General features: G+C 39.8%; 1 protein-coding gene across 1 annotated transcript; it reads left to right on the top strand.

Moving 5' to 3' along the window:
* Positions 1-19,357: 19,357 nt before the first annotated feature.
* On the top strand, positions 19,358-20,350 carry LOC145962252 (uncharacterized). Its single transcript, XM_083083214.1, has one exon. The coding sequence runs from the start codon at positions 19,358-19,360 to the stop codon at positions 20,348-20,350; it is 993 nt and encodes a 330-aa protein (XP_082939340.1).
* Positions 20,351-27,949: the final 7,599 nt, after the last annotated feature.

Below are 27,949 nucleotides of genomic sequence, written 5' to 3' on the forward strand. Positions count from 1 at the left end.
CACTGACCCAGTGACCTAATTTTTATTTTGGGATTTAACGCGATGACCCACTGACCCAGTGACCTAATTTTTATTTTGGGATTTAACGCGATGACCCACTGACCCAGTGACCTAATTTTTATTTTGGGATTTAACGCGATGACCCACTGACCCAGTGACCTAATTTTTATTTTGGGATTTAATGCGATGACCCAGTGACCTACATAAATTGACCCAATTACCTCGTGACCTACTTTCCCGAATCCCTTTAAACCGACGCTGCGTTAAAGGGACTTAGTCCCAACCGAGACCTACTTTCAAGAAAATCCCTGGAAAATCGAATTTCACCCGATAAAATCGCTCCTCCCCGATGCGATCCCGCGTGTTTCGTGATCGGATCACTCAGACCCCCCTTAATACCCCCGATCTCTCCCTGAGTTTTTGCCAGAAAGCTTGCGGTTTCGCGAATAATCAAGTTAGAGCCGCTCTGTGCGCATTCTGTTATTATTCCCTGCCCGCTGAAGAGCGTCTACGGTATAATTACGTGACGAAACATAGACTTATAATTGGCGAACCCATCGGATTCGGGTGTTACTCCTGTGGAAGTAGATTAAGCAGCATCAGGATTAGCGACGAATGCCCCGAGTGCCCTGAGCGACTTCTAGACTATTGGCTACACCCTGCCAATCATCCAGTAACTCAAGACGGTAATATAGTCATCCCTATCGTGTACCCCGACGAAGAGTCCACTGACTCCGAGCCCGAACAATAATTCCGAGCGCTTCAGATCGCACGTATCCCCGGGAAGAGCCGCATAGGTTCGCTTGACCCGAAAAAGCGATCGAGCCCCGCGACGTCCGAATTCTCTTTTAGAGCCGCGACATCCCGGGACGTAACAAATTTGGTGACAGCGGTGGGATACGAGAAGAACTCGGAATAAAACCCTTTCTTCTGATATGCCGGACACCCGTAGCGGGAAATCCACGAGTAAACCGCTGACAGAGGCGGAAATCGAAGCAATCCAAACTAAACTAGATACCAAGGTCGAGAGATTAAAAGAAGAGGCGGCGCTATTAAAAGAACAACGCGAGGAATACGAGAGGAACATACAAGATCTTATTCGACACCGCGAACAAATGGAAAAAGAAATGGAAACGCGTAAACTAGACGCCTCTGGCAATGATGCGTCACGAAGCGCGGGCGACGACGTACGCCTCGAGATCGAACGGCTGCGCCGAGAAGTCGAGCTCCTCCGTAGAGAAAATTACTCAACCCCACGACATTCCGGACAAGGAACTTACACACGCGATTCCCAAGAATATCAATACGACCTTTCCCCCGGCCCGACTCAACTCCCCAAGGTCTCCTTCCGCGAAGCCACCGATTCAGTCCCCAGCTTCGATGGCTATAATATCCCTCTATCCCAGTTCAACAAGGCTTGCCGACGAGCCAGAGAAATCATTCCCCCCTCAGCGGAACGGAACCTTACAAAGCTATTGATTAATAAATTACGCGGGCGAGCCTATAGCGCCGTGGAAGACGAACCCTGCGACAATATTGCTCAATTGATAGACCTCCTGACCGCAGCCTTCGGATCTAAGAAATCTATAGACCAACATCGCGGTGAGCTAAGCATGATCTTCCTAAGACCGCAAGAACATATACTAGATTACATCAGTCGAGTAAAAGAACTCCGCGCCGCGATCCTAGACGCCGAACGTCGCGAAACTGGAATCATCGCACCCGCGACCGAAGCCGAAATCGATTTATTAACAGGACGGTCCTTCTGCAAAGGATTACCGCTAGAATATCGTTTACAAATGAAAGAAAAACTTTATCAGAAGCCATTCGAAGCATTCTCCGTCGCCAAAACAATCGCGAAAGAACAAGAATTAGATAAGACTCGATTCGGCACGCGCGAGAGACAAGACAGAGACTATGAGGGTAGGAACTATACCAGACGACAACTCACACCCCTCATACCTCCACGGGAACGCTACAATGACCCCAGATCGAATCGCGAAAACCCAGCAGTAACCACCTACACGGATAGCCCACCGTACGGATAACCACGACTCGATCGCTCACAAGGACCATACCCACGCACAGAATACTCGCGCAATGCACCCCAATATCCGGATCGCACCCGGAACGACTACCCGCGTACTAACTCCTACCCCGATAATAATAATCGCCCCACCAACGCGTCCCGCGACCCTTCACCCAAAACGTCAGACCACCCGGACACAAGCCGAGAAATAAAGCAGTGCAGGTACTGTAAAAACCTCGGGCATGAAATTAGCGAGTGCCGAAAACGCGCATATAATAACGCTCGACAGCAAAACCAGGGAAACCCGGAAGGCCCTGCGAGACAGACGGGCGACGCTCGCCAAGGGCCCCCGATGCGCGAAATACGCCCGGTAAACCCAATAGACGCGATTCCCGCCGGGAATTCCGAATAGCGACACTAAACCCGCAGAACTTCCCACACGCGCCTACCGTTGCGTTAGCCGTCGAGGGACTCTCACAGAAAACCTCCTTTATGGTGGACACTGGCGCCTCTCCTAATCTTATTAAACGACGGAACGTTCATCCCGAGACTAGCATCCGCGAAACCGATAAGTTGTATCTCTGCGGTATAACGGAAGGCAGGATCAAAACGCTCGGGTCCATACAAGTTTACTACTCGGGTCACCCTCTAGAGCTACACGTAGTAAACGACAATTTTCCGATACCGCAAGAAGGTATCCTAGGCAACGATTTCCTCCGCGACGCGTCGAATATACACCTGCAGGAAAGATACGTCGCATGGCAAGGAATCCGAATACCCTTCACCGATCACGACACCGTCGTGATACCTGCTAGATCACGCGCAACCTTCTATATCAAAGTACCAAATCTAGATATCACGATAGGCTACGTCCCGCGACTTAGCGTCGGTAAGGACATCTACCTAGGGGAAGCAGTGGTTGAGAACCGGAATGGTAGAGCATACCTACACGCGATAAACTCCGGTGATACCGACAGGGAACTGATCGTACCGACAGTAGAACTGCGGGAAATAGAAACCACATTAAGCGACCCACCCACTGAATCCGAAGCCAAACAGGCAGCAACCGGCCAAGCACTGGCAATCTCCACTGAATCGACCCCAGACAACTACGAACGCCTACAAGCCATCCGAGACGCACTCCGACTAGAACACTTAAACCCTGAGGAACACAGCCACGTGTCACGACTTATACAGAGACATAATGATTTATTTAGATTACCGGCGGACAAATTAGAACACACGACTATTATATCCCATAAAATCCCCACGACCGACGAACAACCAATTAACACTAAACAATACCGCTTCCCGCCGATCCACAAAGAGGAAATAGATAAACAAATCGGAGGACTTCTAAACAACGACGTCATTAAACCCTCAGATTCCCCCTATAATTCCCCCTTATGGATCGTCCCTAAGAAACCCGATTCCAAGGGCAACAAAAGATGGCGCATGGTAATAGATTATCGCGCTCTAAACGAAAATACCATAGGCGACGCGTATCCCCTCCCGAACATTACGGAAATATTAGACCAACTGGGAAGTGCGAAGTACTTTAGTGTGTTTGACCTTGCATCAGGATTCCACCAAATACCAATGCACGAAGCACACGCGAAAAAGACCGCGTTCTCCACCCCCCACGGACATTACGAATTCAACCGTATGCCCTTCGGTCTAAAAAACGCGCCCGCGACATTCCAACGCCTGATGGATCAGGTATTATCGGGACTACAAGGCATAGAGCTCTTCGTGTATCTCGATGATATCGTACTATACGCGAGCTCCCTGCGTGAACACGAGCTCAAGTTCGATAAATTAGCGAAAAGATTGAAGAGAGCTAACCTAAGATTACAGCCCGATAAGTGCGAATTCCTAAGAAAAGAAGTCGGCTATCTAGCGCACATTATCAGCGATAAGGGAGTGAAACCGGACCCCGAGAAGGTCCGCGCGGTTAAGGAATTCCCCAGGCCGAGACATGCAAAAAACATTAAACAATTCCTAGGCCTCGCGGGATACTACCGTCGTTTCATCCCGAATTTTTCCAAACTCGCTGTTACGTCCCGCAACAAAATTTTTATTTTTTATTTAAACACGCAAAATTTGTCTCTATAATCTTTAAACTGTAGTTCCACCAACGAACATATAAATCTTAATCCCACCGCGTAACATATTATTGTTAATATAATTAATATTGTTAATTAAAATTCCATCACGCCATCTATTATCGCCAATATTTCTTATTATAAAATCTCACCGCGCAATGCAATATCACCAATACTTATAGTACATCAATATCATTCCGCCGCGCGATATACTATTGTCAATATCTCCGAAAATAATCTTTCTTTGTTAAGAAGCTAGCTATACATAACATAACCTCACTTAGGAATGATAGAAATAATTTTAAGTATTTGCCCACATACAGTATCATCCGCATAAAAATTACCTACTTTACCGACAATAGGCAAAATCATCCACACAAAAGTTACCGACAGTCGATAAAATAAATTCCTACTTTACCGACAGAGTAAAAAATTACCGACAGAAAAGTTACCAACGAATGGTAAAGTAATTTCCTACTTTACCAACAGCAGGTAATGTCACCCGCACAAAAATTACCGACGGTTGATAAGGAAGTTTTCTGGAAGTTTTCTACCTTACCGACCGAGCAAAAGTTACCGACACAAAAGTTACCGACACATGATAACACAGTTACCGACGTTACCGACTGAAGATAAAGTCATTGCCTACTTTACCGACTGAAGATAAGGTTGCTTCCTACTTTACCGATTGAAGATAATAATGTTGCTAACCTTACCGACATATAAGAGTATACCTCTTTTATTGGTATATTATCCTGATACTAAAAAAGTTAAAAACTAAAATTCAAAGGATTTTTATTAAGTTATATATACATATATATATATATATTTGTACACGTCTCAGCACCGACTATACATATATCTCATTATTTTAAGGCATAGACTATATCAAAAATCTTTTATTTCTTATTAACTCAAAAAATAATATAGATATAAATCTCGTTATAATTTTTACTTAAAGAGCACAAAAAGCTGAGTCGATACATATATGCATAATTATGAAAACTTCACTATTACCAATTTTATAACTAAAGTTTTAAATATGATTTTACGTATGCAATATTATAAGTCGCTAAAAAGTGCTCAAGGTTAAATGCAACGCATTTCTCAGAAGCGCCGATCGATCACAATTCTCAGAAATGCCTAGCTCTCCGCATTCCAAGCTCCGGAATATTCTAGAATATTCCGTTCGAATATTATTGCGCAACATAATGCAACATGACGAAATAGTTAATTATTATTAAGAGACAAACGAAATTATTGTTAAATGTTAATATTAAGCATACGCAATAATTTTTATTAATTTATTAATTCAAAAACCTAACGGTTATAATTATTAAAAGTTAAATCTAAAGAATATTCCGTTCGAATATTATTGCGCAACATAATGCAACATGATGAAATAATTAATTATTATTAAGAGACAAACGAAATTATTGTTAAATGTTAATATTAAGCATACGCAATAATTTTTATTAATTTATTAATTCAAAAACCTAACGGTTATAATTATTAAAAGTTAAATCTAAAGAATATTCCGTTCGAATATTATTGCGCAACATAATGCAACATGATGAAATAATTAATTATTATTAAGAGACAAACGAAATTATTGTTAAATGTTAATATTAAGCATATGCAATAATTTTTATTAATTTATTAATTCAAAAACCTAACGGTTATAAGTATTAAAAGTTAAAATCAAAGAATAAAAATTGTTGCATAACATGTTGAAATAGTTAATTAATAGTCTTTATTCCGCCGTAAATTAAAATTATGTTCACTTATATCACACCGCGTGAAATAGCTGCAATAATTTATTAAAAACAATTAATTTACATTATTTTATTCCACCGTGAATTAATTATATGCATATATAAAATAGCCGCAATACTTTATTGCGCCATGAAATAAATTTAATTTATATTACTCTTTTAATTATATCCCACCGTGATATAAAATAAATTATTGCATGCTAAAACGAGAATTTGTTAACAATAATTATATTCATATAGATATATTATATATATATATACATATATCTATATCCCACTGCGTAATCATAATTATATATATATTTTCAAATGTTAAAAGAATTGTAATTATAATAATTATGATATCAGAATTTATTAATAATATTTAAAAGCATTTTTATATAATAATACATAAAGGAAAAGAATGAACTTTTGAACGGAGCATGCTAGAAACTCCGTTGACATTTCTACAGTTAGAGCTTAAAATTCTACATTAGAAAATATATGCATGTGAACTGCAAAGAAATTCTGATAGTCAAATAATTATTATAAAAAATTATATGTCAAAAGACAATGTACCAGTATAGCCGATTCTATACTGACCGCTCCGTCGCCCCCACTCTGAATCAGAAGAGTCGCGCCACCTACAACTCAAGTTACGCCCAATTCCTGCGGCAACGCCCAGCAGCGCGCGCATCTTCCCCACGCTTGCACCAGCGGCGCGCGCAACCAGCCCGGAGAAGGGAGCCAATGAGCAATCGCGCCGCCCACGCCTGAGGCGCACATCCTCCACTATCAGACCCAGCACGAAAAGTAGGGACCGACGCCTATATAAACCCGTGCAGAGCGGTCCTCCTCGCATTTGGCCCAACGTTTTCAACACTTAACAACTACTGGCATTTGACTCAAGAAGACATCTCCATACATCAGAGCCGCCAAATATTATATTCTATTATATTCAAGTATACTTTAAAATAAAGTGTCTTCGAGCTTATAATCTGGGCCTCCTGCCACTTATTCTCCAACGGCTCCAGACCTCTCTTCAGGGACCTCGCCGAGGCAGTCGGTCTCCAGCAGAGAGGAATCATCCTTACACACCGAGAGACTTCATTGCTTGACTGCAACCCTCTTCCTGAGCCATCACCGAGGTAGACGGCATCCAGTGGAAGGAAGCAGCATCCACACATTAGAATACAGCAGCTCTTGGTAAATACTTAGATGAATGTTATTCATCTAAATTCTTAATTCAATTTTATTTCAACTTACTACTAACAACTAAATTCAGTGAAACAGTGCGCGACAATTCGGGAACCTTACCTTTGATTACCCGTATTCCTTAATCCAGTTATTCAATTTATTTAAATATTACTTCAAATTGGAAGACTTTTACTGGGACTTATCTCCTTGATAAGACGACTCGATTGACAGTGAATAAAGCGAGGCTGCTTCGGCAGGGTATTGCTCAAGGCGCGGCGCAGTGAAAAAGGCAATTATCCTCAGGGAAATTTCCTTTTTTTCTTGGAGCTGTTGACCATTCCTGGAAAACGGAACTAGAGTGTCCTGTCAATCGACGTTTGATTAGGCGAAGATACAATTTCGGCCCGGTTAATTGACAATTTTCATGAGATTGTCTCTTAATTTTGGAGCTGATTGACGCAACCGTCACATTGAATCTTGCCTTGATTTCAAGACACGAGATACATCCCAGAAATTAGTGATGATGCACTGGCTTAGCTTTTGATAATTTCAATTATTATTTTAGTACTTTCATTTATTATAACCTGACATTATAGTGTTAATACTAAGCCAGACGTTTGACAGGTGGATACATTATTAAAGTATCCAATCTCCTTATTCCTCCTCAAGCCTCTTCGATTTTCAGCAAACCGACTTTAGATATTCAAATCGCAATTTAAAAACAAGGCTAACCTAATAATTTAACGAAATTATATAAATTACCGTCGGTCGATAAAGTTACCATCGGTCGGTAAAACCGAAATCTACATTACCGACGGTCGGCAAACTAAAGTTACCATCGGTCGGTAAAACCAAAATCTACATTACCGACGGTCGGTAAACCAAAGTTACCATCGGTCGGTAAAACCGAAATCTACATTACCGACGGTCGGCAAAAACTAAAGTCACCATCGGTCGGTAAAACCGAAATCTACATTACCGACGGTCGGTAAAAACTAAAGTTACCATCGGTCGGTAAAACCGAAATCTACATTACCGACGGTCGGCAAAACCGATGTTACCATCGGTCGGTAAAACAGAAACCTACATTACCATCGGTCGGTAAGTTTCGTTAGTCGATAATTACCCCGGGTCGGTAATTCAGTATTACTATTATGACTTATTCTGCTCCGACTATATTCTAGCCGCGATCTAAACCCTTATGAAGCTTCAATAATTAGATCTTACTATTACTTTCTGTATTCTTGGGATAATAATTATTTATTACTGAACGAATAGTCACGCGAGACCCTTTCTTTTATTCAACAGGTGTTGGTCAACGTAAGTACCACCGAACCACTATACAATATTATTCCATCTTCACTTAATTAAATTGTTACCAAACTATATAATTAATAGATGGTCCGCGCTCGACGCTCAACCGCGGGTACTCGACGTGAGCTTTCCATTCGCAACGCTTCTCGCCATATACAACAGAATAGACGCACCCGACGATTACTGCTTAATCGCGTCTCATTCCTTAACGAACTTATAGAGCCAACCCCATCTACGATAAATCAGTCTTCTCCATTCATCCCAGAGATCGCAGAAATAAATGTTTCAACGTCAAAAGATCTGTCTCCCCCTCTAACCGAAGGAAATACAGAAATCCAAGAACCCCTCGACACTCAAATAAATACTTTCGCTTCAACGACACAACCTACGGGAAATAACTACACTCCCTTTGAAACAACAGAGGAACTACCTGAAGAACTGAGCGACTTTATCTTGGAAGCCGAAGAGCGAAACGCTGAGATAGCGTCAAACCCAGAACAATATAATTATTCGCCGGAAGAAGACGATTCCTATCCTCCTCCAAGCTATTCACCAGTAACCTACGAGGATCTAGACCCTTTCGCACCCTTGGAGATTCCCCAAATAGAAATCGCGATACCTATTGCAAATATCGATAGCGAATATTCATATATTCTCCCAGAAATATACGGTTACTCTTCGGAGGAATAAATCCACATTTATTCAAGTTATAAAAGAAAAGAAACAAAAGGTGAAATAAATAAAGAAATCTTAAATCTATATAAATCATTTATTTATTCGCATTCCCTCCTGAATCCTCTCTCGAAGAGCACAACAGACCTTCAATCTCTCGGCGTCCCAGGGTATAGCCGGCCTAGCAGGTTGCCCTAAAACAAATTGAGAGATTAATTGCGTCCAACTGGGAAAGTAAGACTTCCAGACCAGTCCTGAGGAACTGGGGACGTAACATCGCGCACCCCCTCACGGAATTATTAAAAAAGGACAAGGAATTTAATTGGAATCCAGAACAAGAGCAATCATTCATAACCCTCCGTGACTCCCTTTGCACACAACCCATCCTACAATATCCCGACTTCACCAAAGCATTCGTGCTCACGACAGACGCCTCGGGATACGCCATAGGCGGAATCCTGAGCCAAGGTGTCGTCGGAAAAGATCTACCCATCGCGTACGCTGTTACGTCCCGCAACAAAAATTTTAAATATTACTTTGTAGTATAACATCAAGAATTTATCATCTTATATAATTTTTAAATATTACATATATTCACTATAAATTCATATCACTATATATATATTATATATAATTTGCCGATATTCATATTATCTAGTTATCCTATATAACTAAAAACCTAGTAAACTACCAGTGCTAACCGAATAGCTGGATTTACAGAAATATGTTAATCGAATAAAATTAATATATTTCAACTTTATTCAGGAAAGAAATAGATTTGAAATCGTGTTATTAAAATTATTTTGAATAATGCAAACTGTGTTAAAAGCGTTCGCGACAAAATTCATATAAATCATTATATGAAAGTTAGCAGAAAATTTATCATTTCAAATATCTATTAATATATATATGTAACCAAAAATCTAGGAAAATATACTATATTACACCTGCAGTAATCATGCATGCAAAATAATTATACATTTTAAATTAATTACAGAAAAGTGAACATAACTGTTATATAAAACACTATAATAATTAATTCCTTTAGTCAAAAAGAAGACAATTTAAAATTCTATTTTTAAATTCAAGCAATTTATATTGTTAGAGCAAAAATATCGTAACGGAAAATACGTTCATATAAGTACCTATACTTACTACACTGTAAAATCCCATAAAATTCCCTTTACAATAATATACAGAAATATTTATGGACCAATCAAGCACCTCATAAAACATAACCCTTCTCCTGGAAATTATAAAATAATATTAGAAACAATTTATTTAAAGACTAAGTAAAAACACTTTTAATTATAAAATAATACTTACCTAAAATCTTTTAACGATTGATCTTATCGCCCTATACGGATCACTTCGATGGACGATGTAACTGGACTGCCGTAAGTGGGATGCGGCTATTGCAAATTTTGAAACCTGGAAGAAATATAATTAAATTAATATTTGGATGAATTGAGACATAACCTGTGGCAAAAATGCCAACAAATATCCCGAAAGCAAGTCTACACAGAAGGAATATTAATATAAAAGATCAATAAAAAAATTATCAATAATAAAAGAAAATTTATAAAATTAATTTTGTGCTCCAAAACAGTGTAAAAACATTTTGTAAAAATTACATTATTTAATTAGAACCAACATATCATAAGTATCTGCAAACGATGAAATTCATTTGTACAAGAGAAAAGTAACTCAAAGAATTTGTTGCTCGTTTTAAACTATTAAAAATCGACACTTTGTCGGCACAAAGCTTAAAATACCATATATACATATGTTCACTATTAGAAAGTAATTTTTCTCAGAGTCTTGATATCTGAAAATTATAATAAAAGTATAAGAAGAGTTACTATAAGAATTATTGAGTAACCCATTTAAAATATAATTCATACTTACACACTTTTTATAACCCTATATAAATATATATATATATATATATATATATATATATATCCTCTTCCTAACGATATAAGACAGTTCGTCATAAATAAGTAGCAAGAATTCCAAGTCCTAGCAGCTGAAAATAACAATCCAATAATATTTGGCCGTATGAAAAATTAACTTGACATAAAATACATAAAAACATTAATCTATACAAAATCTATTATCATTATAAAAATTTTTAGTTAATCAAAACTAATGTATTAATGTAATTAAAAAGGTATAATATTTTACAGATGTGTATAATCATATAGTAATGAAGAAAATCAAATAGTAAAATAAGTATGATAAATCAAATATTAATACACTCAATTTTAACAACAAATATATTAAATTAAATAATAACTACAAAAGGAAAAATTCAGTAAGAATAAAATTTTTATACATAACTCTTTCTGCATGCAGAATAATAAGTCACCCTATAAACATAGCCTCACTCGGTTGTCCACCGGGTGTCTCAGTATTTTCATCACCTAACGAACACGCTATACAGAAAAATAAAATATATTTATTAGTAAAATTTCCTTAGAAATACATTTCAACAATAACCTACACGTGAATTCATATTCAAAATACATTACTCAATTACAAATATAAAAATTCATATATATATATATATATAAACAAATATACTTACCGTATAGATGTTTTGCGTGGCAGCCCTATTGAATAATTAAAAGAGGCTCACTTCGTACACCCATTATCTACGGAAAACCCATAGGCTTGTGCCTTTCCAATTATATGTATATATATATACATATATAAAAACCTACATAAAGGAAAATCATATTTTAATAAATCGATTAATAGTAAATAATAACGCCAACAATACTTACTAAGCCTTCTCTAACATATAATAAAGCATAATCGAATGGTTAAACCGATCGAGACTTATACGCGAGACCTCAATAGGTAGTACGTGAAAGTGAGAGAGACCGAACTATCGGTCGGCCCGCGCGAGCGAGAGAGACAGCGCTATACGTAATCCCGTATGCAAGAATTAATGAAAATTAAATCGCGAAACAAGCTCAGACCAACTTATCACCCTTGTTATTAATATATATATATATAATTATTAATAAAAATAACAAGGTGAGTTGGACACACAAAATTTGTAGTCATAAAAAACATGAAATATATTCTTATATACTTTAAGTATATATATATATATATATTATCCAAGGAATATCCGTTAGCTTAAGTGCTTTAATTATTCATACAAGCATATGTACTCTAGCTACCTAAATACAATAATTTTCTTTCTTTATTAACGACAAACCTAAAACTATAGGTAAATGCGAATAAAATATGATTTTATATGCGTGAATTAATAAGTCGGTCAGGCGGTCAAGGCTAAGGATGTGCGGTGCGTTATCTACTGACACGCGTCAATGTATCTTATCTCCCTTGATACTTACGGCGTTCATGCATTAGACTTCAGACCAAGGGGACTTAGAAATAATATTCTTTTAAAATCAAGGCGTGAAATAAATTTCGGACCGACCTTTTGCTTTGACCATTAACACGCATGGTTATTAATAAATATATATTGTAATATGTTTTACTAAGTTATTAAGTTGTAAATCGTAGGAGAATACATTACACATATACATACGAAATTTAAAAGGCGAATTATAAGAACAATATAACCGACAATAAAACATAAATTTAACGACGTAAAAGATATGTCAAAATAAATTAAAAGGATTAGAACATAAAATTGAAATCCAACAAATGTACAATCTTATAAAATTTAGTAAAACATGGTTTAGTACGTACGAATAATCGAGCTAAATTATAAATCTTCTTATATGTGCCAAAGGCTAAGGCTAAGCCGAACGCAGTGCGTTATCGGCTGGCGTGTGCCAATAATCTTATCTTCCACTATGTCTCAACATATGCGCCCGAGTCTAGAGACAAAGAGGACTCGAGAATAATCGAATATTATAAGAAGCACTTTTTATTGCGAGCGCAATATTCATAAGATTATAAAATTGTTAAAAGAATATATATATATATATATATATAATCATACGCCAAATGAGCCTGGATGTTTAATAAAAAATTAAGAAGTAATAAGGTTCAAATAAACTCTTATTTTTTTTTGACATGAAAATATTAATACACACTAAATTATTATAAAATAAATTTTGATAAGACAATAAAAAACTATAACTATAAAATCTTACAACCAATATATATATATATGTATATATCCTACATAATAAGTAGCAGAGCTACATGAATTGTTGCAAGCAAAATTATTAAATCGTCCTATAAAATAATATAAGAATAAAATTATTCTCCAAGAGATAAGCGATCCTCCGAACTTCATTCAGTACAGTTGTACATGGGCTCATTTAGCGATAAGATAATAGACCCGGCACGACCGCCTGGTATTACGGCCATCCGCTACAACAGAATTAATTCGATATATCGAACCGTAATAATTAGAACACTTCTATACCACCTAATTATTATTAACAATTATTTCTTCTATGTTAAGCTACTATATATATATATATCCACACATATATATATATATATATCTATATGTGTATTATAAAATGATTGTAATTATAATAGTTTATGACACCAGAATTTACTAATTATAAAAAATTTATTATAAGCGGAATTTTAAGACAGCTTTTGAACGGAGCATGCTAGAAGAACCGTTCACATTTCTTTCGCATTTCCTAAAGGAGATTTAAGATTCTACATTAGAAAATGTATACAAATAACGAGAATTCTGGTAGCTAAAAACTATTGTAAAATTTTATAAATTAACAAACCAATGCACGGATAGCCCATTCCCCCTCCACGCAAAAGCGCAACTCCTACGTCACAACATGCGCCAAAAGGAAGGGCAGCTAGAGCAGCAAATAGCAGCCAAGCAACCTACGCTTAGAGCTCCCGTTTCCCTACCACTGACTCCTGGAACAAAGTAGGGATCAGAGGGTACCTCAGGGAGCGCAGCTCAGTCTTCCGTGCATTTGACCCGACGCTCTTGAGACAACATCACCTAGCATCTGACCACCAGCTCTCTATAAGGAAGGAAGCATCTTAGAGCCGTCAAATATTGTACTCGAGTATACTTTAAAATAAAAGTGAATTTCAAATTCAACTTCAGTCTTCCGCCAGTTATTCTTCAACGGCTCCTGACCTCTCTTCAGGGACCTCGCCGAGGCAATCGGTCTCCGACGGAGAGCAGTCATCCTTACACATCAAGAACTTCATCATCTGGTAAGTACATCTTAAACCAATTAAAATTTTCTTTGCTTCCTAGTACTTATTAATAATTAATAACCTACACAGTCGCATGCTACTTGACTGTCATTTTCTATATTTTTAATTCTTACCTTCAACCATTCATATTCCCACATCCATACACACCATTTATTTAAATCATACTTCGAATTGGAAGTCTTTCATGGGACCTATCTCTTTGATAAGACGACTCGATTGACAGTAATTAGTAAGAACCTGCTTCAGCAGGACAAACCTAATTTAAGCACAGCGAAAAGGCAATTATCTTGAGGAACATATTCCAATGATAGAGGTTTCCTTTTGACTTGGTGCTGGTGAGGCAAATAAAAAATTAGCGGCCTCCTGTCACATCGACGTTTGATTAGGCAAAGATACAACTTAAGCCCGGTTAATTGACAATTATCCTGAAGCTGCGTCACTGATGATGGAAGTTGTCCTTTAATTTTGGAGCTGCCTGACGTAAATCACGTCAGGTTGAATCTAGCCTTGATTTCAAGATACGAGATCCATCCCAGAGATTAGTAACGATACACTGGCTGAGGCTTATATGAAAATTTTATAATATACTGAGCCAGCTGCATTGATAAACTGTCATTTCAATGACATATCCTATAATCCTCTTCTTACTTTATGTCTATACCCACAATTTGAAATATAAAGGCATGATTAACGACGAAAATTTATTAAGGATTTTCAAATCACAATTTAGTATCCAGAGAGAGAAATAAAATAAACTTATTTAATTATCTACTTTCTCTTCCACTGTGCATATGCGTGTGTGTGACATATTATTCACACGATACTTTCATTTTTGACAGGTGACCCCTTTTTTTTCTTGCGACATCGTAAGTAATAATAATAATTTTCGGGAAAATTAATTGAAATATTATATCATATTCGTATCGGATTTCGAACCTTTTTCTTATTAATAGATGGTCAACACCCGACGTCCAGATCCCATAACTCGTCGCGAATTCCCTCTGCGAAACGCAGGCGTAGCTCGCCGAGAAATATATAGACAACGATTGCTCCGAGATCGTCCCTCCGTTGTACGACAATTATTTGTAGACAGGGATAATATCCCTCCTAATATTGTACACGCCGCCAACGATCGCGAAGATACCCTCTTCGATCTGTCCTTCGCCCCCTTGCCCCCTGAATTTAACCCAGAAATCAGCGACAACGACAACAGCCCAGCGATATCAGCTGGCGAGGAAGCTAAGGAGGAAGACATTACTGAAACAACCCATTCAGACAGCTCAAGCGACGCATCGACAATAATTGTCGATTTAAACAATCCTACGAACGGGATCCCGCTAGGACTGCTCCGCGCCTGGGAGCGCAACGGAGAAATCCCTGCGACAAGGGACCAACAAGTCCAGACTTCACCGCCGCCGAGCCCTCCACGAACTCCTGACTCATTCTCAGGCCCTTTTACCCCGAATTCTTCTCCGCTTGCTTTTGGAGAAGCAGATTTTGAGCCCATAGACATCTCTCCGAGCGACGAGAGTTTTACAGACTTTGAGGTAAATCAACTCCTCGACGATTTGAGCAGCGAGGAATTCCTCGATACTATTGTAGACCTATAAAATTAATATAACATTAATATCAACGGAAAATTTATTATTATATCTGCATCTAATGTATATGGATAAGGGAATGAAATAAAAAGAAATAGAAAATTATGATACAAATCCATTTATTTATTTGTCAACCTTGATTTATCTCTAAAAAGAAGCGTTAACAAGATCCTGAATCTCTCGGCGTCCCAGGGTATAGCCGGCCTAGCAGGTTGCCCTGAAAAAGAAATTGAGAGATACAACCTTGTTCGTCCATGCACGGTAAGCCCTGCAGAGTCGTTGAATAAACGCTAAAATAGGACGTAACAACGCATCGCGTTTACTCAACAACGCAGAGCAAAATTATTCCACGATAGAAAAAGAACTCCTCGCCATCGTGTACTGTGTCAATCACTTCCGACCCTATCTGTATGGACGGAAGTTCGTGTTAGTAAAGGACCACAAACCGCTCGTGTGGTTACATTCGGTAAAAGACCCCACTTCGCGACTCGTACGCTGGCGTTTAAAACTAGCGGAATACGAATACGAGGTAATGTACAAAGCGGGAAAAACCAATGTAAACGCGGACGCACTCTCGCGAAATCCGACTCCCACACCTGCCGCGAAAACCCAACAAATCCTAATCCTCGAAAACGATCCTATATCATCCGACTCAGATGAATCTTTATTTTCCGCAGTGCCAAAACCAGGCACTAGAGAGACCGGCACGCCAATCAATGCGGAGGGAACGCCCTCGACCTTACCCTGCAACCAGCTAAACGAAGCTGAGGAGTACGCGAACAGCGAAAGCGAGGCTAACGCCGAAAGCGACGCGGAATCCGAAAGTAGCACAGAGTCCGATGACGACGAACGACCGTTTGAAAATCCAAATGAACCCGCTATCATACGAAACCCAGTGGGACCTAACGTAATAACGATACCTGATAACTTCACGACACGACGCGACAACTTAGTTATTTTCACCACGCAACAAGGCATTCCGATCGACCAAGGGGCTCGCATGCTTGCAGACACTAAGTCGCTCCTTCTAATTAAAAATGCGACGCTAGGCAGAGCCCGAGTCGACCGGAATGGCTCGCGACGCATTATATCACTAATCATTAAAGATAGAGTATCAGGAATCACGGAAAAAGAAATCGTGAAGGAAACGATGCATTCCTTGCTAGACGTCGTCACCGAACTCGGCCTACAATCTATCTCTATCGCTAGAGGTAACGTTGACAATGTACCTTGGGAAACGGTGTATATGCAACTCACCCGAACCCTAAGCGAAACTAGTATTAGAATCTTTATTTGTAAGAATGAAATTACGATACCCCCAGAAGAGAGTAGGCAACAGATCCTGTCGGAAAATCACTGTTCTGCCGTCGGCGGACACAAGGGCGTCACGAAAACATATAGACGAGTAAAGAAAAAGTATTTTTGGTCGGGAATGAAAGCCGACGTCCAATCATTCATAAAAAACTGCCGTGCTTGTCAACTAAAAAAGTTAGTAAGAACAAAAACTCGGCAACCCATGGTGCTTACGGACACCCCTGACTCCGCCTTCGACAAAATCTCCATGGATATCATGGGCCCATTACCAACGACACAGTCGAAAAACTGTTACATACTTACTATACAGGACCTCCTAACTAAGTACTCGCTCGCGATACCGCTCCAACACGCCGGAGCCATAGAAGTAGCCGACGCGCTCACCAACGAGTTTATATGCACATTCGGTGCTCCCAAAACAATCCTAACCGACCAAGGATCGCATTTCTTAAATAGCCTTATGCGAAACATAGCACGTAAGTTTAGAATTAAGCATTACAGAACCACAGCGTATAGACCACAAGCCAATGGCTCGGTCGAAAGATCGCACCAAGTCTTGTGGGAATACCTGAAGCAGTTCGTGGATAAAAATAACGAATGGGATAAGTGCCTAAAGTTAGCGTCCCTCTCTTACAACACTAGCGTCCACGAAGGCACTCAGTACACACCGCATGAACTCGTGTTCGGTAAAACCGCGCGGACCCCTGCGAGCGATCCCGTTACTGCGGATACGACCAACGAGAGTTACGCGGAATATCTTACAACACTCTTCAACAGCATCAAAGACGCACAAACTATCGCACGCGAAAACCTAATGCGCGCCAAGGAAAAATCCAAAAGATACTATGATCGTAGAATAAGGACGCGTAATTTTAAGATAGGCGATAACGTATACCTCCTTAAGGAACCCTCGAAAGGGAAGCTAGGAAACCAGTACGTAGGCCCCTACAAAATATTAGAGGTTCTCAAGAGCCACAATGTAAGACTAGCAATAAGCGCTACCAGGACCCGTGTAGTACACGCAGACAAGCTCAAACACTCACCGCATCGCGCCCCCACTACGGAGGCCTCCCCCACTCCAGAGCCGCTATATCAAAGGAAGTCGGACGGAGGACCGACCACAACTCAATCAAACGCAGCACCATGAACATCGCCACCGTCACCATGGAAATCTTAGCGCATGCCATTGCCCTAATCCTGTTGTTACCTGCCGCATCATACTGTCTAATCGGATACGACTGCGGGGGACAAGGATTAAATATAACGTCATTATCGCTCCTAGACATCGGTAAATGCGCCGTCGACAACATAGAACCTAAGAGGGAAGCCACCTACGTACAGCTGTTACAAATGTCAACCCATGACCACACACACGTGATGCAGTGCAAAGTCGAAGTCGACCGCACGATATACTATTGTGGAATGCACTCGCACGTCTCGATAGTCCGAGGAGGACGCCGCCAATACACAATAGAACTCACCGAATCCATCTGCAAAAAGCTGCAAGACACGGGAACCATCGACATAGGAACAGGTCAACGAAGCATCCTCCAGTCATTCAAGAGGAACAGCACGGACGTGCGAAGCGTCACCCTCGCCGGCACCACCAGCATGGACGGAAGTTGCACCGGAACTCAATACGGAGATGCCTATGGAACATGGGAAAGTGCTGTCGCCCAGGCCGTCGTAAAAGTAACTCTTCGGAACTTCGACGCGGTCATCGATAGAAACACTAACGAGTTGATCCTACCATCCGGGGTGCACTGCAAAGCACTCACGGGAAAATGCATGGACCACGACGGCTCGGAGACCTACTGGACTATCACGCCAAGGGACAGCTGCCACTTCGACCAATACGACGTGCTATACGAGGGCCCAGCCGATAAACTCACGGCACAGACAAACACCGAGACGCCAACCGTTTACACAGTGACAACGAAGGAAACGACCTTCGCCCTCACCAAAACCACTGAGATGACACTGTGTGGCTACAAACTCATGCTGACGGAACACCCAAAATTATTCGTACTAGAAACAGAAAAGGGAAGAACATTCAAAATCCGCACAAGAATATCCGTCAGTAACTTAGACATTTTCTCGTATGTAAATTCTAAATTTATATACGTAGAAAAACATATTAAAACACAACTGACGCGACTCTACCGCGACATAATGGAACAAAAATGCGCGCTCGAAAAAGAAATATTACAAAACGCGCTCTCGCTCGCCAGTTTCGCCCCTGACGAAATGGCGCATCGAATAATGAAGGCACCTGGATACACCGCAGTCATGGCGGGAGAAGCCCTACACCTGGTCAAATGTCTAGCTGTAGAATGCCGAGTACGACCAACGGACGTCTGCTATAACGAAATCCCGGTAACGTACAAAAATCAATCATTATTCATGCTACCGAGGACAAGGATACTCACCAAAAAAGGAACGCCGAGGGACTGCAACGAATTCCTGCCAGTTATATACAACATACACGGCAGCTGGTACCGCCTGATGCCACGACCACAAGAGGCGGCGGCACCTTCGATCATCCAACCGCTCACGAAACCCACCTGGAAATACGTGAGCCCCTCCTCTCTCGCCACCAGCGGCATCTATACCAGCGAAGATTTAGACAGACTCCGCGACCACATAATGTTCCCTATGGAAAAACCTTCGATGCTGAATACAATAGCAAGAGGGGCCATGGGACGAGAAATACCAGCAGGAAGTATATCCATGCTAAACCTGCTAGACGAAAAATCCTTGGACCAGATCGCGGAGAACGCAGGGCAAAAATTGTGGACAGGATTTATCACATTCGGATCGGCCAGCGCAGGTGTGATCGGAATTTTCATAATAATCCGATTAATAAAGCTAATCGTGGACACCATCATCCACGGATACGCATTGCATTCGATATACGGATGGAGCCTACATCTACTGGGAGCGGTATGGACTTCAATGACGAACCTGCTCCTGTACACAGGATCACCAAGACGACGAATGGACGACGAGAATCAGCGATCCTCCAAACCCCTTTCGACGCCAGAAAATCAGCCCCCTAAAGCCCTCCCAATAACCGAAGACATTCGACCAACCCCCATAGAGCCCCCAATAAGTGAAGTGCGTGACTACCGAGAACTTCGAAAACTTTTGAACGAAAACGTGTAGTGCACACAAAATAGTTCTAAGCATATTATACATAGAATATAAGAGCGTGCGAAATAATTTACATTACTTTAGATTATACATGGAAAATGTTGGAACATCGTCCAACATTTTCATCTAAGGGGGGAGGTGTTACATCCCGCGCCTGATTTTTCCACGAACTTTCATGTAAATTTTCTAAGTTTCTTTCAGCGCATTTGAAAAGCGCGCCAAGGCGCGCTATGACACCGAACTCCGACTAGCGGCCGAGCGCGGCACTGCGTTAGATTTAAGCCTCCGCCAAGCGCCCAGAGATGGCGCTCAGCTAGGGCCCCTCTCTCTCCAAGCTCCCCACTTTCGACCGCCGCAGCAGTCGAGCCGCCGAAATCGAGGGACCTCGGAGCGGGCCCAGACTCAAGCAGTCTAACTCGCGACACCGAACCAACAAGTCCTAAGCTGGACTCTAACTCTAATTCCATATCATAATCTTAACTCAAATTCCAAATTCATTATAAATTCATTCTCGAATCTAAGTGCTAGTTTAAATATATTACATTTTGTGTATTATTTTAGAAATATATATTAGTGTGTGCTAAACTTCGTGATCATTTAAAAGAATCCTAATTCAATAAATTGTTACGTCCCGCAACAAAATTTTTATTTTTTATTTTAACACGCAAAATTTGTCTCTATAATCTTTAAACTGTAGTTTCACCGACGAACATATAAATCTTAATCCCACCGCGTAACATATTATTGTTAATATAAATTAATATTGTTAATTAAAATTCCATCACGCCATCTATTATCACCAATATTTCTTATTATAAAATCTCACCGCGCAATGTAATATCACCAATACTTATAGTCCATCAATATCATTCCGCCGCGCGATATACTATTGTCAATATCTCCGAAAATAATCTTTCTTTGTTAAGAAGCTAGCTATACATAACATAACCTCACTTAGGAATGATAGAAATAATTTCAAGTATTTGCCCACATATAGTATCATCCGCATAAAAATTACCTACTTTACCGACAATAGGCAAAATCACCCACACAAAAGTTACCGACAGTCGATAAAATAAATTCCTACTTTACCGACAGAGTAACAATTACCGACAGAAAAGTTACCGACGAATGGTAAAGTAATTTCCTACTTTACCAACAGCAGGTAATGTCACCCGCACAAAAATTACCGACGGTTGATAAGGAAGTTTTCTACCTTACCGACCGAGCAAAAGTTACCGACACAAAAGTTACTGACACATGATAACACAGTTACCGACGTTACCGACTGAAGATAAAGTCATTTCCTACTTTACCGACTGAAGATAAGGTTGCTTCCTACTTTACCGATTGAAGATAATAATGTTGCTAACCTTACCGACATATAAGAGTATACCTCTTTTATTGGTATATTATCCTGATACTAAAAAGTTAAAAACTAATATTCAAAGGATTTTTATTAAGTTATATATACATATATATATATATTTGTACACGTCTCAGCACCGACTATACATATATCTCATTATTTTAAGGCATAGACTATATCAAAAATCTTAGATTTCTTATTAACTCAAAAAATAATATAGATATAAATCTCGTTATAATTTTTATTTAAAGAGCACAAAAAGCTGAGTCGATACATATATGCATAATTATAAAAACTTCAATATTACTAAATTTATAAGTAAAGTTTTAAATATGATTTTACGTATGCAATATTATAAGTCGCTAAAAAGTGCTCAAGGCTAAATGCAACGCATTTCTCAGAAGCGCCGATCGATCGCAATTCTCAGAAATGCCTAGCTCTCCGCATTCCAAGCTCCGGAATATTCTAGAATATTCCGTTCGAATATTATTGCGCAACATGATGAAATAATTAATTATTATTAAGAGACAAACGAAATTATTGTTAAATGTTAATATTAAGCATATGCAATAATTTTTATTAATTTATTAATTCAAAAACCTAACAGTTATAATTATTAAAAGTTAAATCTAAAGAATATTCCATTCGAATATTATTGCGCAACATAATGCAACATGATGAAATAATTAATTATTATTAAGAGACAAACGAAATTATTGTTAAATGTTAATATTAAGCATATGCAATAATTTTTATTAATTTATTAATTCAAAAACCTAACGGTTATAAGTATTAAAAGTTAAAATCAAAGAATAAAAATTGTTGCATAACATGTTGAAATAGTTAATTAATAGTCTTTATTCCGCCGTAAATTAATTATATGCATATATAAAATAGCCGCAATACTTTATTGCGCCATGAAATAAAATTAATTTATATTACTCTTTTAATTATATCCCACCGTGATATAAAATAAATTATTGCATGCTAAAACGAGAATTTGTTAACAATAATTATATTCATATAGATATATTATATATATATATACATATATCTATATCCCACTGCGTAATCATAAATATATATATATTTTCAGATGTTAAAAGAATTGTAATTATAATAATTATGATATCAGAATTTATTAATAATATTTAAAAGCATTTTTATATAATAATACATAAAGGAAAAGAATGAACTTTTGAACGGAGCATGCTAGAAACTCCGTTGACATTTCTACAGTTAGAGCTTAAAATTCTACATTAGAAAATATATGCATGTGAACTGCAAAGAAATTCTGATAGTCAAATAATTATTATAAAAAATTATATGTCAAAAGACAATGTACCAGTATAGCCGATTCTATACTGACCGCTCCGTCGCCCCCACTCTGAATCAGAAGAGTCGCGCCACCTACAACTCAAGTTACGCCCAATTCCTGCGGCAACGCCCAGCAGCGCGCGCATCTTCCCCACGCTTGCACCAGCGGCGCGCGCAACCAGCCCGGAGAAGGGAACCAATGAGCAATCGCGCCGCCCACGCCTGAGGCGCACATCCTCCACCATCAGACCCAGCACGAAAAGTAGGGACCGACGCCTATATAAACCCGTGCAGAGCGGTCCTCCTCGCATTTTGCCCAACGTTTTCAACATTCAACTACCTCCGGCATTTGGCCCAGCGATCTTCACAGTGTTAACTTGTATACTTTAAAATAAAGTGTCTTCGAGCTTATAATCTGGGTCTCCTGCCACTTATTCTCCAACGGCTCCGGACCTCTCTTCAGGGACCTCGCCGAGGCAGTCGGTCTCCAGCAGAGAGGAATCATCCTTACACACCGAGAGACTTCATTGCTTGACTGCAACCCTCTTCCTGAGCCATCACCGAGGTAGACGGCATCCAGTGGAAGGAAGCAGCATCCACACATTAGAATACAGCAGCTCTTGGTAAATACTTAGATGAATGTTATTCATCTAAATTCTTAATTCAATTTCATTTCAACTTACTACTAACAACTAAATTCAGTGAAACAGTGCGCGACAATTCGGGAACCTTACCTTTGATTACCCGTATTCCTTAATCCAGTTATTCAATTTATTTAAATATTACTTCAAATTGGAAGACTTTTACTGGGACTTATCTCCTTGATAAGACGACTCGATTGACAGTGAATAAAGCGAGGCTGCTTCGGCAGAATATTGCTCAAGGCGCGGCGCAGTGAAAAAGGCAATTATCCTCAGGGAAATTTCCTTTTTTTTCTTGGAGCTGTTGACCATTCCTGGAAAACGGAACTAGAGTGTCCTGTCAATCGACGTTTGATTAGGCGAAGATACAATTTCGGCCCGGTTAATTGACAATTTTCATGAGATTGTCTTTTAATTTTGGAGCTGATTGACGCAACCGTCACATTGAATCTTGCCTTGATTTCAAGACACGAGATACATCCCAGAAATTAGTGATGATGCACTGGCTTAGCTTTTGATAATTTCAATTATTATTCTAGTACTTTCATTTATTATAACCTGACATTATAAGGTTAATACTAAGCCAGACGTTTGACAGGTGGATACATTATTAAAGTATCCAATCTCCTTATTCCTCCTCAAGCCTCTTCGATTTTCAGCAAACCGACTTTAGATATTCAAATCGCAATTTAAAAACAAGGCTAACCTAATAATTTAACAAAATTATATAAATTACCGTCGGTCGATAAAGTTACCATCGGTCGGTAAAACCGAAATCTACATTACCGACGGTCGGCAAACTAAAGTTACCATCGGTCGGTAAAACCGAAATCTACATTACCGACGGTCGGCAAACTAAAGTTACCATCGGTCGGTAAAACCGAAATCTACATTACCGACGGTCGGTAAACTAAAGTTACCATCGGTCGATAAAACAGAAATCCACATTATCGACGGTCGGTAAAACAGAAATCTACATTACCGACGGTCGGCAAAACCGATGTTACCATCGGTCGGTAAAACCGAAATCTACATTACCATCGGTCGGTAAGTTTCGTGAGTCAATAATTACCCCGGGTCGGTAATTCATTATTACTATTATGACTTATTCTGCTCCGACTATATTCTAGCCGCGATCTAAACCCTTATGAAGCTTCAATAATTAGATCTTACTATTACTTTCTGTATTCTTGGGATAATAATTATTTATTACTGAACGAATAGTCACGCGAGACCCTTTCTTTTATTCAACAGGTGTTGGTCAACGTAAGTACCACCGAACCACTATACAATATTATTCCATCTTCACTTAATTAAATTGTTACCAAACTATATAATTAATAGATGGTCCGCGCTCGACGCTCAACCGCGGGTACTCGACGTGAGCTTTCCATTCGCAAAGCTTCTCGCCATATACAACAGAATAGACGCACCCGACGATTACTGCTTAATCGCGTCTCATTCCTTAACGAACTTATAGAGCCAACCCCATCTACGATAAATCAGTCTTCTCCATTCATCCCAGAGATCGCAGAAATAAATGTTTCAACGTCAAAAGATCTGTCTCCCCCTCTAACCGAAGGAAATACAGAAATCCAAGAACCCCTCGACACTCAAATAAATACTTTCGCTTCAACGACACAACCTACGGGAAATAACTACACTCCCTATGAAACAACAGAGGAACTACCTGAAGAACTGAGCGACCTTATCTTGGAAACCGAAGAGCGAAACGCTGAGATAGCGTCAAACCCAGAACAATATAATTATTCGCCGGAAGAAGACGATTCCTATCCTCCTCCAAGCTATTCACCAGTAACATACGAGGATCTAGACCCTTTCGCTCCCTTGGAGATTCCCCAAATAGAAATCGCGATACCTATTGCAAATATCGATAGCGAATATTCATATATTCTCCCAGAAATATACGGCTACTCTTCGGAAGAATAAATCCACATTTATTCAAGTTATAAAAGAAAAGAAACAAAAGGTGAAATAAATAAAGAAATCTTAAATCTATATAAATCATTTATTTATTCGCATTCCCTCCTGAATCCTCTCTCGAAGAGCACAACAGACCTTCAATCTCTCGGCGTCCCAGGGTATAGCCGGCCTAGCAGGTTGCCCTAAAACAAATTGAGATTAATTGCGTCCAACTGGGAAAGTAAGACTTCCAGACCAGTCCTGAGGAACTGGGGAAGTAACAAAATCCACATCCCACGCGAAGCGACGTTAATATACAGATATTCTTAACCAGGCACGTGCTACTAAATTATAACAATTAAATCGAGTTTTCGTATTTGAAGTGACGACAGAGAGGACAAACCGCTCGTCGCCTACAGAAAATACGAAGCATAATTGATTACTTCTGATTCAAAGTGACGACTCAGAGAGGACAAGCCGCTCGACGTCTACAGAAAATCCGAAGCATAATCAATCATTTCTGATTTGAAGTGACGGCTCAGAGAGGACAAGCCGCTCGACGCCTACAGAAAATCCGAATATGACTTTAATTTTCTACAATGCCTAAAACACGCCGTGCCGGTAGGAAAAATCAACTCTGTCGGATGATAGCGAGACATTACTACGCCGCGTCCACCAATTATATCGATATCGTAGAAACAAACCACTACGATAAAGAATACGAACAATTATTCGCGAGTGCAAATAAAACCACGTGCTTAATAAAGTGGCCAGAACGACTCATCCCCATCGACGTTGATAACCAGCCGCATCAACCCGCTTCCGTTCATCCCGGAGACCCGCGTGGAGCGCCGCGATCCCCGCCTACCAGTGCAGCCTGATTAATCAACGCGGCCAGGCCACGTGGAAATTAATCTTTGAAAGGAAATGAAGCGAAGCCATCTTGGAGGTAAGTGACGGTTGAAAATTCCTGTTTGTGCAAGTCACGACTATTTGCCAGGCCCATCGTGTTTTTGTATAAGGTTTCACTTTTACGATCTTAGCCCGACCCTTCGGCGCCGCGGTACATTCCAGTGGTCAATCGAGTCTCTCTGTATTAAATCCCCGGCCTTATCTCCGCGAATTACCGCGAATACCGGCTCTAGTCCGCGAATAATAGCCAAATATTAATAATAATAATAACAACAATTCGAATTCATAGTGATAAATGACCGCGGTCCTCTCCTTAAGCTGTAATTAACGAAATTATGAATTGGGATTTAATCCGACGCTTGGGATTTAACGCAACGACCTACTAACCTATTTTCAACTTCGGGATTTAACGCAACGACCTACTAACCTATTTTCAACTTCGGGATTTAACGCGATGACCCACTGACCCAGTGACCTAATTTTTATTTTGGGATTTAACGCGATGACCCACTGACCCAGTGACCTAATTTTTATTTTGGGATTTAACGCGATGACCCACTGACCCAGTGACCTAATTTTATTTTGGGATTTAATGCGATGACCCAGTGACCTACATAAATTGACCCAATTACCCCGTGACCTACTTTCCCGAATCCCTTTAAACCGACGCTGCGTTAAAGGGACTTAGTCCCAACCGAGACCTACTTTCAAGAAAATCCCTGGAAAATCGGATTTCACCCGATAAAATCGCTCCTCCCCGATGCGATCCCGCGTGTTTCGTGATCGGATCACTCAGGCCCCCCTTAATACCCCCGATCTCTCCCTAAGCTTTTGCCAGAAAGCTTGCGGTTTCGCGAATAATCAAACTAGAGCCGCTCTGTGCGCATTCTGTTATTATTCCCTGCCCGCTGAAGAGCGTCTACGGTATAATTACGTGACGAAACATAGACTTATAATTGGCGAACCCATCGGATTTGGGTGTTACTCCTGTGGAAGTAGATTAAGCAGCATCAGAATTAGCGACGAATGCCCCGAGTGCCCTGAGCGACTTCTAGATTATTGGCTACACCCTGCCAATCATCCAGTAACTCAAGACGGTAATATAGTCATCCCTATCGTGTACCCCGACGAAGAGTCCACTGACTCCGAGCCCGAACAATAATTCCGAGCGCTTCAGATCGCACGTATCCCCGGGAAGAGCCGCATAGGTTCGCTTGACCCGAAAAAGCGATCGAGCCCCGCGACGTCCGAATTCTCTTTTAGAGCCGCGACATCCCGGGACGTAACAATGTGCTGGACTTGACAACTTCGTCATTTATTAACTATATATGTACATTAAATAATGTTGAGCTTTTACATAATGAAAATGGTTTATTATTTGGTTATCATTGCTTACTCATTATATTTTAATTGTATATAAAATTTTGCAATTAATAATCAAAATGAAAA

Source organism: Camponotus vicinus, unplaced genomic scaffold (assembly GCF_025532165.1).
Source record: "Camponotus vicinus isolate PSW18456_S1 unplaced genomic scaffold, iyCamVici1.0 SCAF_11, whole genome shotgun sequence".
Classification (NCBI taxonomy): Eukaryota; Metazoa; Arthropoda; class Insecta; order Hymenoptera; family Formicidae; genus Camponotus; species Camponotus vicinus.

Excerpts from the sequence above, each read along its gene's own strand:
- LOC145962252 (XM_083083214.1), top strand. The coding sequence starts at position 19,358 with ATGGAACAAAAATGCGCGCTCGAAAAAGAAATATTACAAAACGCGCTC.